Source organism: Lepisma saccharinum, chromosome 14 (genome assembly GCF_977018435.1).
Source record: "Lepisma saccharinum chromosome 14, izLepSacc3.1, whole genome shotgun sequence".
Taxonomy (NCBI): domain Eukaryota; kingdom Metazoa; phylum Arthropoda; class Insecta; order Zygentoma; family Lepismatidae; genus Lepisma; species Lepisma saccharinum.
Genome location: NC_139242.1, coordinates 43,455,709 through 43,473,491, shown reverse-complemented (window position 1 = coordinate 43,473,491; position 17,783 = coordinate 43,455,709). Strand labels below are relative to the sequence as shown.

At 38.6% G+C, this 17,783-nt stretch overlaps 1 protein-coding gene across 1 annotated transcript in view; it reads left to right on the top strand.

Annotated features, from left to right (window-relative positions):
- The first annotated feature begins 2,000 nt into the window (after positions 1-2,000).
- LOC145998344 (arylsulfatase B-like) overlaps positions 2,001-17,783 on the top strand; it is a 41,902-nt gene continuing 26,119 nt past the window's right edge. Inside the window, exons 1-4 of the mRNA XM_083134750.1 lie at positions 2,001-2,010; positions 2,560-2,663; positions 3,694-3,853; positions 9,153-9,379. Of these exons, the coding sequence (XP_082990876.1) occupies positions 2,001-2,010; positions 2,560-2,663; positions 3,694-3,853; positions 9,153-9,379 (501 nt within the window). The remainder of the gene's footprint in view (positions 2,011-2,559; positions 2,664-3,693; positions 3,854-9,152; positions 9,380-17,783) is intronic.

Sequence of the window (17,783 nt, the reverse complement as noted above, 5' to 3'; positions counted from 1 at the left end):
TGAAGATAAACTTCAAGTTACGCCTGAATGTATGTAGACTAATCTTGAAAATTTTGGGACGCAAAGAAGAAAATAGGGGTGAGTGTGGCAGAACCGGGAGATCGGGTCAAACCGGGTACCTTTCTTTTTGCTTGATTATCGCTGCTTGCTTGCTGGTGACGAAATATATACTTGCGGCCAAGTAGGTAAATACAGTGCGTCCATTTCGATCTTCAGCCGAGAGATCGGGAGAAGCGTGGCGGGCGGCGCTGACGGAGATGCCGACATTTGCGGCCTGTAATACCCGCTTATTTTTATGGACATATGCAGACATTTATATAAATATTGCAAAACGAGTACTAACCTGTGTTATAATTTATCATCTGTAATTCATTAAAGTTCTGCCCTTATATACACAAATAAATACGCTTTAGAAACGATGTTAAGAGCCACAGATAATAAAACATTTTAATCATAATTTTGACCAGTAACGTCCTGCTTAAGTTTATATCCTTGAAAGAGTTTTGTGGCGATGGGAATCGTTTGGAGGTTTCGAATGTGCAACACTATATCAAGATTACGCTGCAGACGAAACCGTTAAAAGTCAATGGTTTTCGTGAGCTTCCTTGCAATCCGAAATTTCCGAGCTCGAGTTTTTTTGTTCCTTCGCGACTAGATGAAGACAGAGCTGTGACTATAGTGGAGAGGAATGTAAACCAAGAGCGTGTTAATTTCGTACTGTGCGCAAGAGTGTTATTCTTGGTTACTTGCAGTTACTTGTTTGTGTTATTGCAGTGTGTATGTGTGTTGTGTCAGTGAGACGATTGGAATGCCAGCCGCAAGGTTCACGTTAGAACAAAGAATTTTTATGAATGACACTTACGTGAAAACAGACTCGTGTCGAGACGTGTGTAGGTAATTTGTTCAGAAATTCCCAGGCGTTTCACCTCCACATAGAGATACGGTTAGACATCTTGTCCTTAAATTACGAGAAACTGGATAGTTAAATTTTAAAACACCTAAGCAAAAACGACGGATTCTAACCGAAGCAAAACTCGATGATATTGGTGCAGCGTTAGAACGTTCTCCAAACAAACCTCTACGCCGTGTTTCAAAAGAGGTGGGCGTGTCAAAATCATCGGCACATACAGCTACTAAGCTACTAAAATTAAAACCGTAATCTTATAACGCAGGTTAGTGCTCGTTTTGCAATATTTATATAAATGTCTGCATATGTCCAGAAAAATAAGCGGGCATTACAGGCCGGAAATGTCGGCATCTCCGTCAGCGCCGCCCGCCACGCTTCTCTCGATCTCTCGGCTGAAGATCGAAATGGACGCACGGTACTTGTTCCATTTCCACATCAGAGGAGTGACATGTATGGAATTACGTCTTAAATTATATATAAACAGAAATGAGATTTTCTGGAGGCCTGAACCCACCCAGATACAGCCGTCTTTTACACATCCATCAATATAGAGTTTGTAAAGTAGTAACATGGAATGTAGTTTTTCTTTCCCCGAGTAGGCTTTCGCCCCCCCCTAATCAGAGAGGTGCGCAAGCCTAATCAGAACAAACCTGCAAACTGTGATATTGTGGTGCGAAGGGCTTATGAGATCCTCTAGCTTCGGGGGAGGGGAAATCTGACTGTATTACGGCGGACTACGAACACGTCACATACACTGCGGAATTTTTAGCTATTCTTGTTGCCACAGAACATTTCGTGATAGTGACAGATTGAAATGAAACAACGTTCTCACAGCTATGTAGTAGCTGACTGTCCTTGACAAGCTGTGCAGCAAACACGATTGTGTTTACGTGCAACAACATGAACGCTGCGAGATTGTGCATTTACTTTCCTTGCATTGCGACAAGGAGGATAGAATATAAGAGATGGAAAATGATAGAGAACTAATCAATAGAAAAGGAGTAGGTATCGCAGAACGTTGTCACTTCAACAAGTTGCTGAGACTCGCTTACCACGAAGTTTGCATCAACTTAGATAAAACGCTAACGAACTTATGGGTTCAGGTAAGATGCAAAGTTTGTCTGTTTGGATCTTTCGAAAAATAGTCCTTCCCCGATGGTGTAGCGTCGTCGCCTTGTGATCAAGGGGTTCTGGGTTTGATACCCGGTGCAGATGTTAAACGTAGCCACGTGGGTTAAAACGTAATTCTGTCTCCTCTGGCGCGGTCATTATAAATTACATTGTACACTGCAACTACAACTGAAAACTGTTTAGTGAAAAAAGCTAAAGCATTCCCCTGCACATTGCGACAAGTCACGAAAGTTCGAGGGAGGCAGGTGCCCCACACATTCATGATGGCGGTCATAGTGGAGGTGACGTCCCCCGTGGTAGGTCTATCGTAGGTTCGATTCCCACCACCTGCAAATATAAATTTGTTCCCCTGAATACGGGAGAAGATACCCTCTCTCAAACCTTAGTGTTATAATATGTATAGTTTAAAAAAAGCGCTTGACAATGGATAATGTTTAATTAACATTGCATGCTCAAAATAAAGAATTTCATGTCCGACTGTAAGATTCAGACAAATTGTAATAATACCTTGCGTTTTGCAGGAATGAAAAAGTGGAGAAGATGGCTGCCGTTATATTTATTAATTGGATCGGCTCAGTCCTGTGGACAAAGACCTAACATCATAGCAATCATTGCAGATGATCTGGTAAGTGTGTTTTCCAGCTTTGAGAGATGTTAGAAATGTATTTAAGCATCGGTCATATTCAATTGTAGCATTCACTCCACAAATGTAATAAATGCAAAAACGTTCAAATGGGTTTATTAATACAAGTTGAAATTTTCCACTGTTTGAATTTAAATTTAAATCATTTATTCCTTAGTCCGAAGTACAGGTGTCCTACAAAAGTCACAATATAAACATTGTTACAATTAATAAATAACTAATTTATATATTTCGTATTACTACCATAGAACAACAAGCATAGTTGAAGGTTAAAACCAAGAACTGTGTGAGGCTGATAAAAATTGCTTAATGCACTTCTTTTCATTCACATGTGTGACGTTCAGTATATTTAATTTAATTCATAAACTGGGTCTGTAACATCATCAATTTTAATCATAAACATTAACATTCATAATTATCTTTTGTTTATTATCCACTGAATTTTGACGCTGTAGTGAATTTACCCTGTTTCATACAAAATAATATTTTTCACTTCATGATTTCATTCTATAACTGCACGAATAGTACATATTCAGTGGCGGCGATTGGGGGTGGGGGGGCAGTTGCCCATCCCTACGTTTTGCCACTTTTGCCTCCCTAGTTTTGGAACCCTATCGCCGCCACTGTATATATATTATAATTTTTGGTTTTTATGTAGAATTTTGTTTAGAGTATGTTTTCAGATTTTTGGACATATTTAACTACGTCAAAACAATCCAAGACGTCAGGAAGAATCAGATTAGTTGCTTAATTGAAAGCAACGTGGTTCTATAAACACGTAAATAACCGTACGAAAATAATTATTTTAAACTATCCTGTCCTAATGCCTCGTCGTTGCTTGGAACTTTCATCATCCTCAAAATGCTTCATCTTTCTTAAAAGTGCATATTGTTTATTAACGGCAGTTAAAACCATATACTCCGAATTTCAAAGTGCAAATACTTCATTTAAGTGAGAAATTCCGTTACATGGACAACGTGCTTGAAATAACAAACGAATCATTATATTACAGGGGTTTAATGATGTCAGTTTTCATGGATCAGATCAAATACCAACGCCTAATATTGATGCCTTATGCTATCGAGGAATAATCTTGAATAGCCATTATTCTCAGCCTCTTTGTACTCCTTCCAGAGCGGCTTTTTTAACTGGGAAATATCCAATACGATATGGTACGTAGATCTATGTATTGCCGAATATTTGTTCACACACACACTTAACTTAATTAATGTTATAAATTAATGTTGTAAGTAATTTGTTTTAGATTTCCAGTTACAGTGATTTCAAACCAGTCCACAGTGGTCCAAAATGCCTCAAAACCTGGCCAAAAATAGAAAAATGCATCAAATATACAACTTTTGTCAAAAAAGTTCCAGGATTGAGCTCGTAAAAAATAATTTATTCAACTTAGGAACTAATGGTCCTAGGTCTTGTCAAAATAGTTCCCTCGGCTATCTATACACAGCTGCCACCGTTTCTGGAGGTCATGGAAGCAAGCAGAGAAAGCTTCATCCGAGACACTTCTCAGCACATCTGTCGCAAAACTGTTTGGATTGCTACAATATCTTCATGACACTTCCCTTTCAGCGGATTTTTCACATGGGGGAAACAAAACAAAAAAGAATCACACGGCGACAGTTCGGGTGAATATAGGGGATGTGGTAAAGCAGGGATACCATGCTTAGCCAGATTTTCCTGGACTGATAAAGCAATATGGGGCCTTGCATTGTCGTGCAATAAGAACCACTGCCAAGATGCCGACAAATCAATACGAAAGTTTTGATTTATCGTTTATCCTTTAGGCAGAGTTCATGGTCATTAAACCTTTAGAATAAAAGAATGTGATCAACATTGTCTTTGGATCGTATTGCACTGAATCTCTGCCCTCCCAAAACCTTTTGTGCCAATCAAAGACACGGCTTCTCGATAATTCGTTGTCACATATACTTGCTGTATCAAATTCCATGTTTCACTAGAGGTTTTCCTAGCTTAACAGAAAACTTAATGTTAACTCTCTGCTCAGAATCCACGTCCATCACGTCACTCGAGTAACTTTCAACTAAATGTACCAACAAGCCGAACAGTGGGTTGCAAAGCACAGCCCTGCCACCTAGTGAGTTTACATGGAAACACTTCCAAGGCCATGTTTATTCAGAACACATATCAGGTAGCTGAATATCACCCATTTCTTGTGTTTCAATATCATAGGTAAAGAATAAAAAATCAGTCCTGGAACTTTTCTGACAAAGGTTGTATGTTTTATTATTATCTAGAAAGATAAAATGAAATGAAGAATGTGCAGTTTGCATCAAAATTCAACATTCAAATCTCTAAATCAAAATCAGTGCTTGTATCATTATCGGTTTTATATTCAAGTTCTTCATCTACTCGTAGAAGTGCAACTACCCCAGATGGCAGCCTCGCTTTCTTCTATTTTGCGATGAACTTTTCTCGAAGAAAGTTTCAAGAAATCGATGGAATGTATCAGGGATTGTTGCTTCCTTATTTTCTTGGAGAGCGGAGGGTAAGGGATGACCTTTTCGGAAAGCACACAAATGTCAACTTCTCTTCCACCTAGCATATCCTGGACTGCATTTTACACACACACTAACGAGGCTCTGGCGCCTGGACACACGGCCAGTGTAATCATGTTGTGTTGTCCACATGTGTTTCTTGATTATATCCCCTACCATTTCATCACCATTCATTTTCATCTCCACGATTAGCCAACAGTGGCAGAAAAGCGAAGTAAAATAAATGCCACGTTCTATTTGACACGAGCCAGCTTAGCTCAGGGTAGAAACAAAATATACCTAGGGCTATTAGGATTGAGTAATAACGTTTTTACTTGAAAGAAAACACAAGGTTTACTCACTACAAAAGGTCTAAACCGAAAATATATTCTGGAAAAACATTTATACAATTTATATGCTGAATAGTATTCTTTTTATTAATAAGTTTATCCTTCCTTCTACGTTGTAATGATTCTATGTATTATGCTGCTTCTTCTCACATTCCACAGGCTTCTACTTTAGGATTTTTACGATTCTGAAAGGCTTCTTCTTCTTTCAATCAATCATTGGAAATTCTTCTTCTATTATGAAAGGCTTCTTCTCCTTTCAATCAATATTTGGAAATTTCTTCTTCTATTGTGAAAGGCTTCTTCTTCTTTCAATCAATCATTGGAAACTTCTTCTACTATTGTGAAAGGCTTGTTATTCTTTCAATCAATCATTGGAAACTTCTTCTTCTATTGTGGAAGGCTTCTTCTTCTTTCAATCAATCATTGGAAACTTCTTCTTCTATTGTGAAAGGCTTCTTCTTCTTTCAATCAATCATTGGAAACTTCTTCCTACAACATTGAAAGGCTTCTTCTTCTTTCAATCAATATTTGGAAACTTCTTATAAGCAATCATTGGAAACTTCTTCATCCAATATTGAAAGGTTTCTTCTTCTTTCAATCAATCATTGGAAACTTCTTCTTATAATCAATCATTGGAAACTACTTCTTCTTAATTTCTATTTACAATCAATCATTGGAAAATTTCTGTTATGGGCATATAACTTGCCATCATGTTATCTTTATATTATCTCCTAAAGATGAGTCTCTTATCTTTCTTTTCTTCTTGGGTCTTCATCATTGCTTCCTTTACTATTGTCATAAATGCCCTGTGCTGACGTCGATTCTTCTATAGCTACAAGCTTAACCCTCCTCCTCTCTCCTTGATATGCGATATTGGAGGCCTAGCGGATCTCGGCTAATGACAGGAGGTTGAATCGTCTGTCCGCCTTCTTGTCTTCGACGTTCCAAAATGAATTCACGTACTCTTTTGCCAGCTCTCTTCCCTCTTTTCTTTGGCGTAACGACCTAGTCAAAGAACTTTACTCGAAAAAGAAAATTTTAGGAGCGTCTGATCTTAGAACTAGCGCCGCATCCTAGGCCAAACCAAAGGGAATAGACCACGGATCGCTAACATGAAGCGCTCACACTGGCCCAGTGCTACTAACAGAAAGCGCAACCAGAAAGTGTCCCCTGATTTGGAGTCCTTGCGTCCATGCAATGTAGTTGTAGATGGAAAAGAAGAGATTTAAAATTCTCTGCCCCCGTCCCTCCTTTCCACCGGGGTACGCTGGGTTTATTGTTTCACACCGACCGCACCTGTACATAAAATACTTGGAAGGTTCAAAGAAAACTGGAAACGGAAGCAGCGAATTCCTACGGGGATAATTGCACGTTACTCTTGATTTGCCTGGACGTGGCTACGACTCTTATCTGCAAATCCTGTCACTTACTTCTTGCTGGTACCGAAAACTTGAGTCCATGTTCATATAACTAGTGCAAGAATATTTCTCCATTTTTTTTTCAAAACGAAACATAAGTTGGAAAAAATATAGCGCCCGGCCGGGGTGGGCAAAAATACTATCTTGCCCACCACCCCTATTTGATGAGTGAGGGGCACCTCCCTACCCCCCCCCCCCCCCTGTTCCGACGTCCCTGCCTCTGCAGGACACTAGAACAGACTGCCCCCCGAAATCCAACCTTCCTCCTCAATTGTAACATTCAAAAGACAATTAAAATCATACATGCTAAACAATTGGACCTAAAGTTCAAATCACCAACCCTGAGATCTTCTGTAAACAAAACCACGTGCATGCAGAAAGCATTGCAAACTCATAGAAGTAAAATAATCCACACGAAAATCCAGGGTTTTTACAGGATTCATTACCTAAGGTAAAACAACGGCCAATTTGTACGTATAGTATGGAATACGCTGCCGCAAATGACGTCTCACTTTAAACCCAATGCTCTTTCATTTGTACTTATTGCTTCACCTTTATGGTTAAGTCTTTGCACCAGTAATCATTTCTCATAAATTTGGCTTCTTTCTTGCATGCGAATTGAATATATTTTACTTGCATTTTTTAAGACAAAATGATATAACATGGTAATGTATATTTCTAAGGTTTGATATAGATACGAATGTATTTGAAATTTGTTTGTAGATTTTATGTAAATTGTATCTTATGTAAATAAATATATAATGGGCATAAACAACCATATTTAATGCTGTAAGTCCAATAAATATATTGATGATGATGATCAAAACAGGACAAAGAAAGTTCGTAAATTTATTGCGGTTGGAAACTTTGACAAGCATCCTAATAACGATATTTGTTCCACCAAATATAGCGCACTTCGTAAAATAACTTGGTGACATGGCAAGGCAAGATATGTGTGAACATTTTGTAGAAATATGCATTGTAACTTTCAATGAGCTTAGAGATTTGTGTACATAATGATATTTTATAACATTGGTTATTTTCTAAAAATAATCATATGAACAGCAAGGAAGTAGTGCAACTTTCAACATGGCGAGTTCTATGCGGTAGTCGGCGGTCATGAAACAGCTGACGCGGAGTGATACATCGAATCGGTGAGACGGTTTGTTTACAGGTCTCAGGGTTGGTGATTTACACTTTAGATTAAATTCCCAGAAAGCAATGCGTTATATAGAAACTGTAGTCCTTTTGGTAAATTTTAATTTTCAGTTATTTTTTCATTGTGTTAGTAAAAATAATGGGCAATGTAATTAATGGTTAATTCACGACTTGACTGCTCGTATTCAAACTATTTTGTTTTCATTTTATTTTCATTCTATTTTCATTACTTTATTTTACTTTTATTACTTTATTTTTTCATTTTTCAATTGTATACAATTAACTGTAAAGAAACAATTGACACCTGTAATTAATGGTTAAGTGGAAGAGAGGACATTAGTGCCTTAAGTTCGCCATGTAAACAAAGTCGTTAATAAATATATAAATATCTGTAACTCAGATACTTTGTAAATAAGTAATTTGTAACTGAATTACAGTTACACTTCTCAATTAACGAGTAACGAAATACTCTCTCTCTCTCTCTCTCTCTTCCTCCCCTTCTTCTCCTCTTTTCACCCGGACCCCATGGCGGAGTGGTTAGCACATCGCGCTATGACGCTAAGGGTCCCGGGTTCGAGTCCCGGCATGGATGTTTGTGAGTGTCCATTCATCAAGTCATCACTCATTCTCATCTACGCAAATTAACCAAAAGTGGCACAAAAGGCGAAGTAAAATAAAGCAAATCACTCCTCTTTTCGCTAATATATTTCCTCCGTTTACACTCTTTTACTCCCCCTCTCTCTTTTCCTCTCTCTCTCTCTCTCTCTCTCTCTCTCTCTCTCTCTCAGTTTGTCTTTTATCTCTCGCTTCCTTTTTCTCTCTATATTCTTCTCTTCCTCTTGTGTGTTATTTTACTTTCTCTCTATCTCTCTATTTTACCTTTATTGCTTTTCTCATCCTCACGATTCAAACAATAAAAGAACGACTTATTTTTCCACAAGAAACGTTCATAATTTCTTACCTCTAACATTCTTTACAATTCACCTGAGTAATTATTTAACAAATTAAATACTTTTCTTTTCTCGATTGTAGGTCTCCAGCACAGCGTTATACAAAACTCTGAGCCACATGGCCTTCCTCTTGATGAAGTATTGCTGCCTCAGTACCTGAATCAACTTAACTATGCCTCTCACATTGTGGGGAAATGGCATCTAGGTTTTTATGAATATGCCTACACTCCCCTGTTTAGAGGCTTCTTAACACACTTTGGATACTACAATGGCATGCAAGATTATTACAATCACACTGCGCAGGCACCAGTAAGTGAACCTTTCGTTCTTTCATTGTTGCCACAAGTGTTCGAATTGAAAAGGGGGAGGGAACAGGGAATGCCTCCATTCTGGATTTTGTTTCCCTCCTTACCTCTACACATGTAAATTCGGGGGTGGGTCTCCCCTCAGACAACAGATGTTCGTTTTTGATTATCAGCAAATTTCAGTATACTTAATTTTGAAATTGTTCTACTATTGGCATGTCAAATCTTTGTGAAAGCAGCTAAAATTCTAGAATTGTAAGTTATACTTATAAAAAAAACTTTTTAAAATTAAAAAAAATAGGCTTTCAGGAGATCAAGATCCCGCCACCCAAAGTACCTCAAGGGGAGGCAAGCGATTCAAACTAAAGAAATAAGTAAACGAAGATTTTTTTTTACAAAATTTATGGATTTATACTGTTAGTATCTGGATATTTTGGAATCCACAGTTATGCTTTAATGTTTTGCACATGTACACTATATAACCTCGTTATTTACATGACACAAAAATAATTTAAGAAAAACTGTTGTGTATCCAAAATATTCAATGCGTAATACATAAATTTTATGAGAAATAGAGCTTTGTGAACCATCTTTTTAAAATTGCAACGTTGAAACATGTTTTTTTTGCTAACACAGAAGTGGCTTGAAAGGTTTTGAACGTTGGAGATTTTACAAATATGCACCTGTATACAGTTGCTATATACATAAAAATTCGGTTCTGGTAATAAGTACAACTTTTATTTTAATGCGGTAATATATTATGTAATTGAATTCTAAAGATGCAATTAACTTAGGTTTGCCAGAGATAGGTACATTCACTTGTCACTTGTTGGGGAGGAATCCTCTTCTTCCTCTGGCAAAAATACAAGTATTAGTTTTTTCTTATACTGTACTTCTCGAAATGAAGGAGTGACATCCGTCAGTTAAGAAAGTTTTCATAAGGCATCCTCCAGCTGGGATAAATTGCATGATCATCACCCTCCTATTTTTCATTATCTCCTTTTTGATCCATTCCCCACCTATATCCTGGGCAGTGGCGAAGCATGACATTTTTACGTAGTCATCGCAAGACTTGTAAAAGTCAGGGTCGATCTTTCCAACCTGAAAGAGGGGGGGGCACAATTTCTCCGCAGTAAACGCCAAGGTCATTGCCTATTCGACGTAATAGCTCACTGCAGTACCATAGACCTTACGACTACAAAAAGCAAATTATGCTATTCATACGATGATAATTTAGCCCGACCCTGTGGCCGAGTGGTTAGCACATCGCGCTGCGACGCCAAGGGTCCCGGGTTCGAATCCCGGTCGGGCTTGGTTGTTTGTGAATGTCCATTCATCAATTTCATCACTCATCCTCATGTTCGCAAATTAGCCAAGAGGCACAAAACGCGAAGTAAAATAAACTAAATCAAATCAAAAAATCAAATCAAAATAATTTAGCAGTGTAATTTATGCTATTACTGGGACACAAAAAGTATGACCCCCCCCCCCTCAGACTGGTTTTGGCTACACTTAAAACTAGGTCAAGATGCTTATATAAGCTTATTGCCTACAGTGTCTAATCCAAGACTTTAGTAAAAAGCCCTTGGGGATTGCCTGTAAAAAGTATGACCCCCCTCAGATAGGTTTGGCTACACTTACAAAAGCTGCATCTGCCAGATTGTTGTCCATAGGATCGTAAAAAATATGCCCCTCTTGGCATTGGTTTGGCTACACTTAAAACTAAGCCAAGATGCTCATATGAGCTTATTGCCTTTAGTGTAATACTCTGTCAAGTGTGCTTAAATACTTGACAGTCAGTTCAGAGTATTAATATGTTAACCCGAATATTTTATTTGGGCACCAGGCTCAACTTGTTTATCTAGTACTACGACAATGCATTATGCAGAAGCTTTCTAGAATTGCTCTGTGACTCTTTCGTTTCTTATATCATAAACATATGATTTCGGACCTATAAGAATAACACTGCATATGGTGTCGGCAGGTGGTGTATCATGGAATTCACAGATTATTTTAATGTTTGTCCTGTCATTAACTACAACCTGCTTGCGTTTTGAGGTGTTGATTACAAACATCGGTCTCTGTGATTTGAATTCATCGGGTGAGTAATACATGTCAGTATTGCCAGTAGTGACTCTTTTGTATTCTGTGTAGGCCTCGTATAATTTAAGAAAATCACCCTTGGACATGTCTAAATTATAATTTTCTCTAGGAAACACCTCGTTTCTGCCGTTTTTAAGATATATGTTCTTGATATTTCAGTTGTCGAACTTACTTGAATTTTGTTGCTGGTTGTTGTCTCGACCAGTCTGAAACAGCACCACCACAAAATCTGGCATGTCATATTGTATACTAGAAAATGAATGCGTAGCATCGAATTCGTAATAGCTACCAGTGGCAGGCTTCTGGACGCATTGATATGTATAAAATTGTAAAGGCACCTGTGGATTTTTTAGTATATCTGATTTGTATTTAAGAGCATAACTGGATTCGTATTCAACAACCGGGATTCTTAGCTCCATAGTCTGAATAAGACATTTGCCTTCGTCAGGTAGGGTATTACGTAGAGCTGCCCCAGTAGAATTTAATGTACTGTACCTCATCAAAGCATTATTATCATTGGCGGCTCTTCGAAATGTGATTCTTAAACCACCCTTCCACATAATGTCTTTGTAATCTGAGAAGAATCCTGGTAACAGGCGCATCGGAAACAGTACAGTGTGGCTCTTGGTTAATATTTTATCGCCAGCCTTAAATCCACCGATTTTGTAGTACGAGGCCTCGGTCTTGGATAAATTCAGTGTGGCCAAAGCTGTAGAGGTAATACCAGGATAGTCTACTCTGTTTATGACAACACCATGCTTTCGGATCTCGATTTGAGAAAACAGATGCGGTACGAAATTGTCTACCAGTCTTATATTTGAGTTAACCGGATACTCTGTGTCGTCGAGCTTGACAACATCAAATTTGATATATAGGTCTGCTCTGTGGGGGTGTATAAAGCCATCCCCTACGTCAAGGTCAACCTCAATCTCTGTGTTGGGTTGATTCAAATTGGCAAATGTCCTACGGATAGAACGACTGTAGCTCGTAGCTTTCGATATGCTCCATTTTTTAGTATGTATTTTATTTATATATTAATCTCTATGATGGCGGTTGTTGTGGCTCCGGCAAAATCAGCTAATTCTTCTTTTTCGTTAGTGACCACCAACTCAATGTAGTCGATTCTATTATGGCACACTGGAAAATATAATGTTGGTGATGAAGTGTAGATGATTGGCTCCATAAATTCAGAGTTAGGTTTGAATGTTGCGATGATGCCAGTTTGTTTGTGAGTGCCTATGCCATCTGATTTGGTGATCATACCCTCGGCCACATTACAATGAATATTCAGAGTCTCTATGGCCAAGAATTTAGGTATATTAACAGCAGTGTGTTTAATGGCTGGTTCAGGTTTTGTGTTGTTCTGGAAGCCTAATAGCTCTGCTATAGTACCCAGATCCACTGTCTCTGTAGCAGACACAATCTCTACTCTGTGAGTGACAGAATTTTGAGTTAAGACAACACCACTAGGTAACTGAGCATTTAAAGTAGATATATTATACTGCCCTGGAGTGATGACAATTTTTTGATCCCCAACTGTGATTGTGTTGTTATGGTGTGTAATATTAGGGATCAAGTACATGCCATAGAATGCTCTAAGAGCTCTTGATTTCGGATACATAATATCATCATGTAGTTTGAGTTTTAAGATTGAATTCTGGCTGGTCAGATCGAATATGCCCATGATGTTTTAGATACCACAGGGTCTTTTGATAATCTTCAATTGATAGTTTATTTTTTTGGGACAGATATCTAAGAACAGATAAACACAGATGTCCACGATTAATATCTTCAAAATTTTGAATACGATCGTCATTGTAATACAGATTATGAGATTTTAGATATTTTACTACATTATTAGGAGGAATCCCCCCAAACCAATCGAATACAAACGCCTCGTTGTTTGAATATTTAAGATAGCAGATCCAGTGTATGCCTTGATTTTTGTAGCTATCCAAATTGACTATGCCACACTCTTTTTTGAGCGGTTGTTCTGGTAAAGAATCATGTACACACCTCTAAAATTTTTGATGCTCAGTGGTTCGATTAAAGCTTCAATATCTTGGTTGGTAAGCGGCGCTTGTTTTTTTAAACTTATTTATGACTCTTTTAAGACCTTTGCCTTGTTTTTCTATGGCCAGATTATGGCGCTTTTGTTCAGCTAATTCGGCCTTATTCTTCTCGGCATCTATTACGGTTTTTGCTATGGCAGCCGATCCCCCTGCTAAGCTACCAACTGCACCGAATGCTGCTAAGATAGCCGGAATACTAAATATAAAGCCACCTACATGTGATTTTTTTCTGGATTGCTGTATTTTTTTTTAATTGGGGGGTACTATGTAACAACTTCATACCATGGCCTTTGGCAAGACAAGAGCTTTTCTTTTTGGGCTGCTTTCTGGTTAGAAGACTATCGATAGTACCAAGAGATTTAAGACCTGCATAAGGTATCTGATACATATCACCCTTGGCCTTCATCGTCGGTTTATTATATACATATTCTGGGATTACATAGCTTAATTAAGTGGTTTAAATTTAAGTCGTAACACTTATTGCTGGGCCAGTTTATTTAATCTGTTACAACCCCCACCCTAGTTTTTGTTTGGTGTTCATAGCTATGGTGGTCCCTAATGCTGCTATTTTTTCACCCAAAGAAGCATCTCTGTTTACTAATCTACCGAATGCAGCATCTTCTAATTTTCTGTCTGCCACATGTCGCTTGTCAAGATCGGTATGCGTGTTGTATGCTATGTCATGGTCTCTACAAGCAGCGTCTAGGGGATTAACACCAGGGTCCCCTCTGTTTAGTCTATGGTCTTGTTTGGTACCGGGACCACAATACTGATAGCCTGGTATGTGTAGCTCAAATGGCAGCTTGTTTATGATGTCATTAACCAGCCCCCGACCCTCAGAGATATTCCAAAATTTAGGCGGTAGAGTATTAATAATTTTTATAAGATAACCAATCCCCTTAGTGTCGTTGACTATAAAATTAGACAATTTGGTGGGTATCATATCCATAATTCCGACTTTTTCGTTGTAAAAGTTGTGGTTACCGGCATTTTATTCGCCAGCTATGACCAGCAGCCTATCTACTAGTTTTCTTACATCGTCAACCCAGACAAATTCTTTAGGGAAGGTGCTGTACTGTTTGATTCCGCTACCTGTCTTAATTTGTGTCCATATGGGCTTGATTAAGTTATTGTATTTTGCTCCACTGCTAGACTTGACTCTTTTTTGTGTAGGGTCATTGTTTTGGTACAGGGCATCCGATTTTATTAGTATTTCTTTGTAGTACTCATAATCTTGATCTGTATAGTTGTCAGGCCGTTTACAAGTCATCAGTTCCCACAATCCAGGTGTTCCAGGATACGTAACAAAAGCCCCTCTTTCTCCAAGATTTGATTCTGAATATGCAATCAGATCATCACCCATAAACGTAACTCTAAAATTGCCAATTTTATGTATGATGCCACCGTCAAGCTCTGTGTCAGCGTATAAACCGAAGACCTCGTCTTTGTTGTCTTTAGGTGTGCTTAAATATTTTTGAGCAAGAAGGCCCAATTCAATAGGATCCTGACTAGCTTCGATTCTTTGAGGACGAACAGGACTAGGTGTATGAATACTAGAAAGGGGGGTGATTGGATAATCTAATATGTTCCGAGCAGCTACAGGCACAACCTCTGTGATCAAATTTTGGTTCTGCTCTGTAACAGTTTTGATATTTTTACCCAGTTCACTAATAGCATCAATAATAGGCTGTTCTGTGCGCTTGTGTTGTTCATAAAAACCTCGGTTCTCTGATTTCCATCCCTTGAATCGTTTTACAAGATAGTCTCTTAATTTAAGATCGTCAACGATTGGTCGTTTCATGCCTGTTTATATACGTCTCTACGTCTAGAAAATCATTGATTTTACTCCTATATTTACCACTATTGGGCTTCCTTGTCATATCGATTGTGACAAACCCGTAGTTGTCCAGGTTCCAGCACCTACCACAAAACTTAGAAAAATCGTTGTAGCTTAAGTCTGCACCTACATACTCGTCATGTATGTGTTTGAGGTTAGTATAATCTTGACGAAACGCACATATGAAATTGCAGTTGTCTCGTAGCAGCTGTTTCGGTATTTTAGAAAAGGTCTGCGCCAGGTAGAAGCAATCTATCTCTTTGTGCCGCCCCTGTGTAAAAAAATTTCGAACCTCGTTTTGATTATCTAATATAATGTCATCAAACACAACAACAGAGTTATCGAGACAGTCATCGAGTGGCTTAACATCTGATTCAAAAGTGGCTATATTCAGTCCATCGTATAGCTTCATCAGCTGCTGATATTTTAATTGTTCTAAGCTCTTAGAAAAGACGTACAAGTGCCTGTCTTTCCAGTCTAACCAGTTAGGTGCCAGTAAAAAATTATCAACCAGTAGCGTAGTCTTACCGCAACCCGACGGCCCAACAATAAGACAACGAATATTATCAGGTAGCAGATTGCCATTTTTCTTAGTCTGCTGTTCGGGCTCTGGTAGTCGCTTTATAACATCCCAGGTGTTCATAGTATCACTTTGTCTGCTTTGATCCAGCTGTTTTCTGGATGACCTAGCCATTTGACCAGTAGCTTGTTGCCTTTTTTGCGGATGACGTTTTCTATGAGGTATGTGTCGGGCTGTTTAGTTTTGCTGAGTTCTTCTTCATAGAATCGGCCTTTGAGTATTTCGTTGTGATGGTCTTTTATTATATATGTGTTACGGGGGTCCCAGGTATAACTTGAACCACTGTAAATAATTCAGTGCTCCAGTTTCTAGTAAAGCCTCTTTCGAATATTGTTTATATTTACTAATCCTTACTTGATCACCTACCTTGTATTTAGGACTTCTGGTTGTTGGCTGATATCTCGGATAGTAAACAGTGTTGATCAATTGCTGCTCGTCAGATTTGGTTACGTCAGATGGCTTTTTATTAATTATGGTGTGGACCGAGTTGTTATACTGATCTAGAAGTTCTGGTATCATAGCAACCCATTTATAGTTACCTTGAAGCATAAATTGCTCATACATATGACTTTTTAGGGTCCTGTTGAATCTTTCTACAATAGAGGCTTTGAGATCGCTGTAACTTGAGTAATGTCGTATTGACTGGCTCTTAACAAATTGTTGAAAAAACTAATTATAGAATTCTTTACCGTTATCTGTTTGTAGATAGCGCGGAAATCTGCCACTCTGATTGATGATTGTCCTAAAAGCTTCTGTAACACTTGCTCCAGCCTTGGATTTGAGTGACACAGCCCAGGCATATTTCGAAAATGTATCTATGACAGTAAGTAGATACTTGTAGCCCTTGTTGATCTTGTGTACTTGATCTGTCCACTTGCCATCTCAACCAAGTCAGCCTGCCACAGATCGTCTATGCCTTTTGTGACCACTGGCAGTCGCTTATAGTTAGGTCTGGCTGGTTTGTGTAGCTCGTCAACTATGGTTTGTCTAGACATAGTACGTAAACAAGAAAATTGCAACTATGGGGTGTTCAGCAGCTGATACTACAGGATTTTCGAAATACAGCTTATCCCCTATTTGTATGTCAAACTCCAAAGAACCATCATCTTCAGCATAGGCTGTTTCTAGTATATCGGTGTCTGTAAAATCCTCCAACTCCACACTGGTGATTTTTGGTATGTTGTCAGCATTTGCTACTGATAAGGTAGGGTAGTGGTGTGCCTGTGGTTGTAACCAGTATTTGATCTTCACCGGTTTAAGTGTGCCCGTTACGAAGAACTGGTAATAAAATTGTGCAGGGGACAACATATACAGTTTGCCACCTGGTGTAAACGGTGATTCGTATTCTTTGTTGGGGACACTGTACAATTCAAGGATTACTGTGTGCTTAAGATTCTCGATTAGGCCAGTTATTTCTTTTTCTGCTGTAAGCAATCTACTTATTACAGATTCAAGATGCTCGTTGATAGTCCTAACAATCTCGTCGTGGCCTGGTTTGATTCGTATGTCCACAGCAAGTTTCTTGTATTGTTGCACAATCTCTTGAAGCTGCGTGACAAAAACAGACAGAGCATTTGCTTGGTTGGATTCCATGGCCCCTAGCTGTTGCTTGATGTTGGCTACAATTTCCTGTAGATTTTCAACAGCCGATTTTGAACTTTGGGCTGTAAGATCATGGACTTGGGTTCTGATATCCTCAAACAGGGCATGCAGTTCGTTAATATGCTGATTGGTTGGAAGAGTAGCCACTGTCTGAGTAAGCTGTTTGATCTCTTTCTGAATATTCTTGATGTCTTCAGATTTCAATATGCGATGT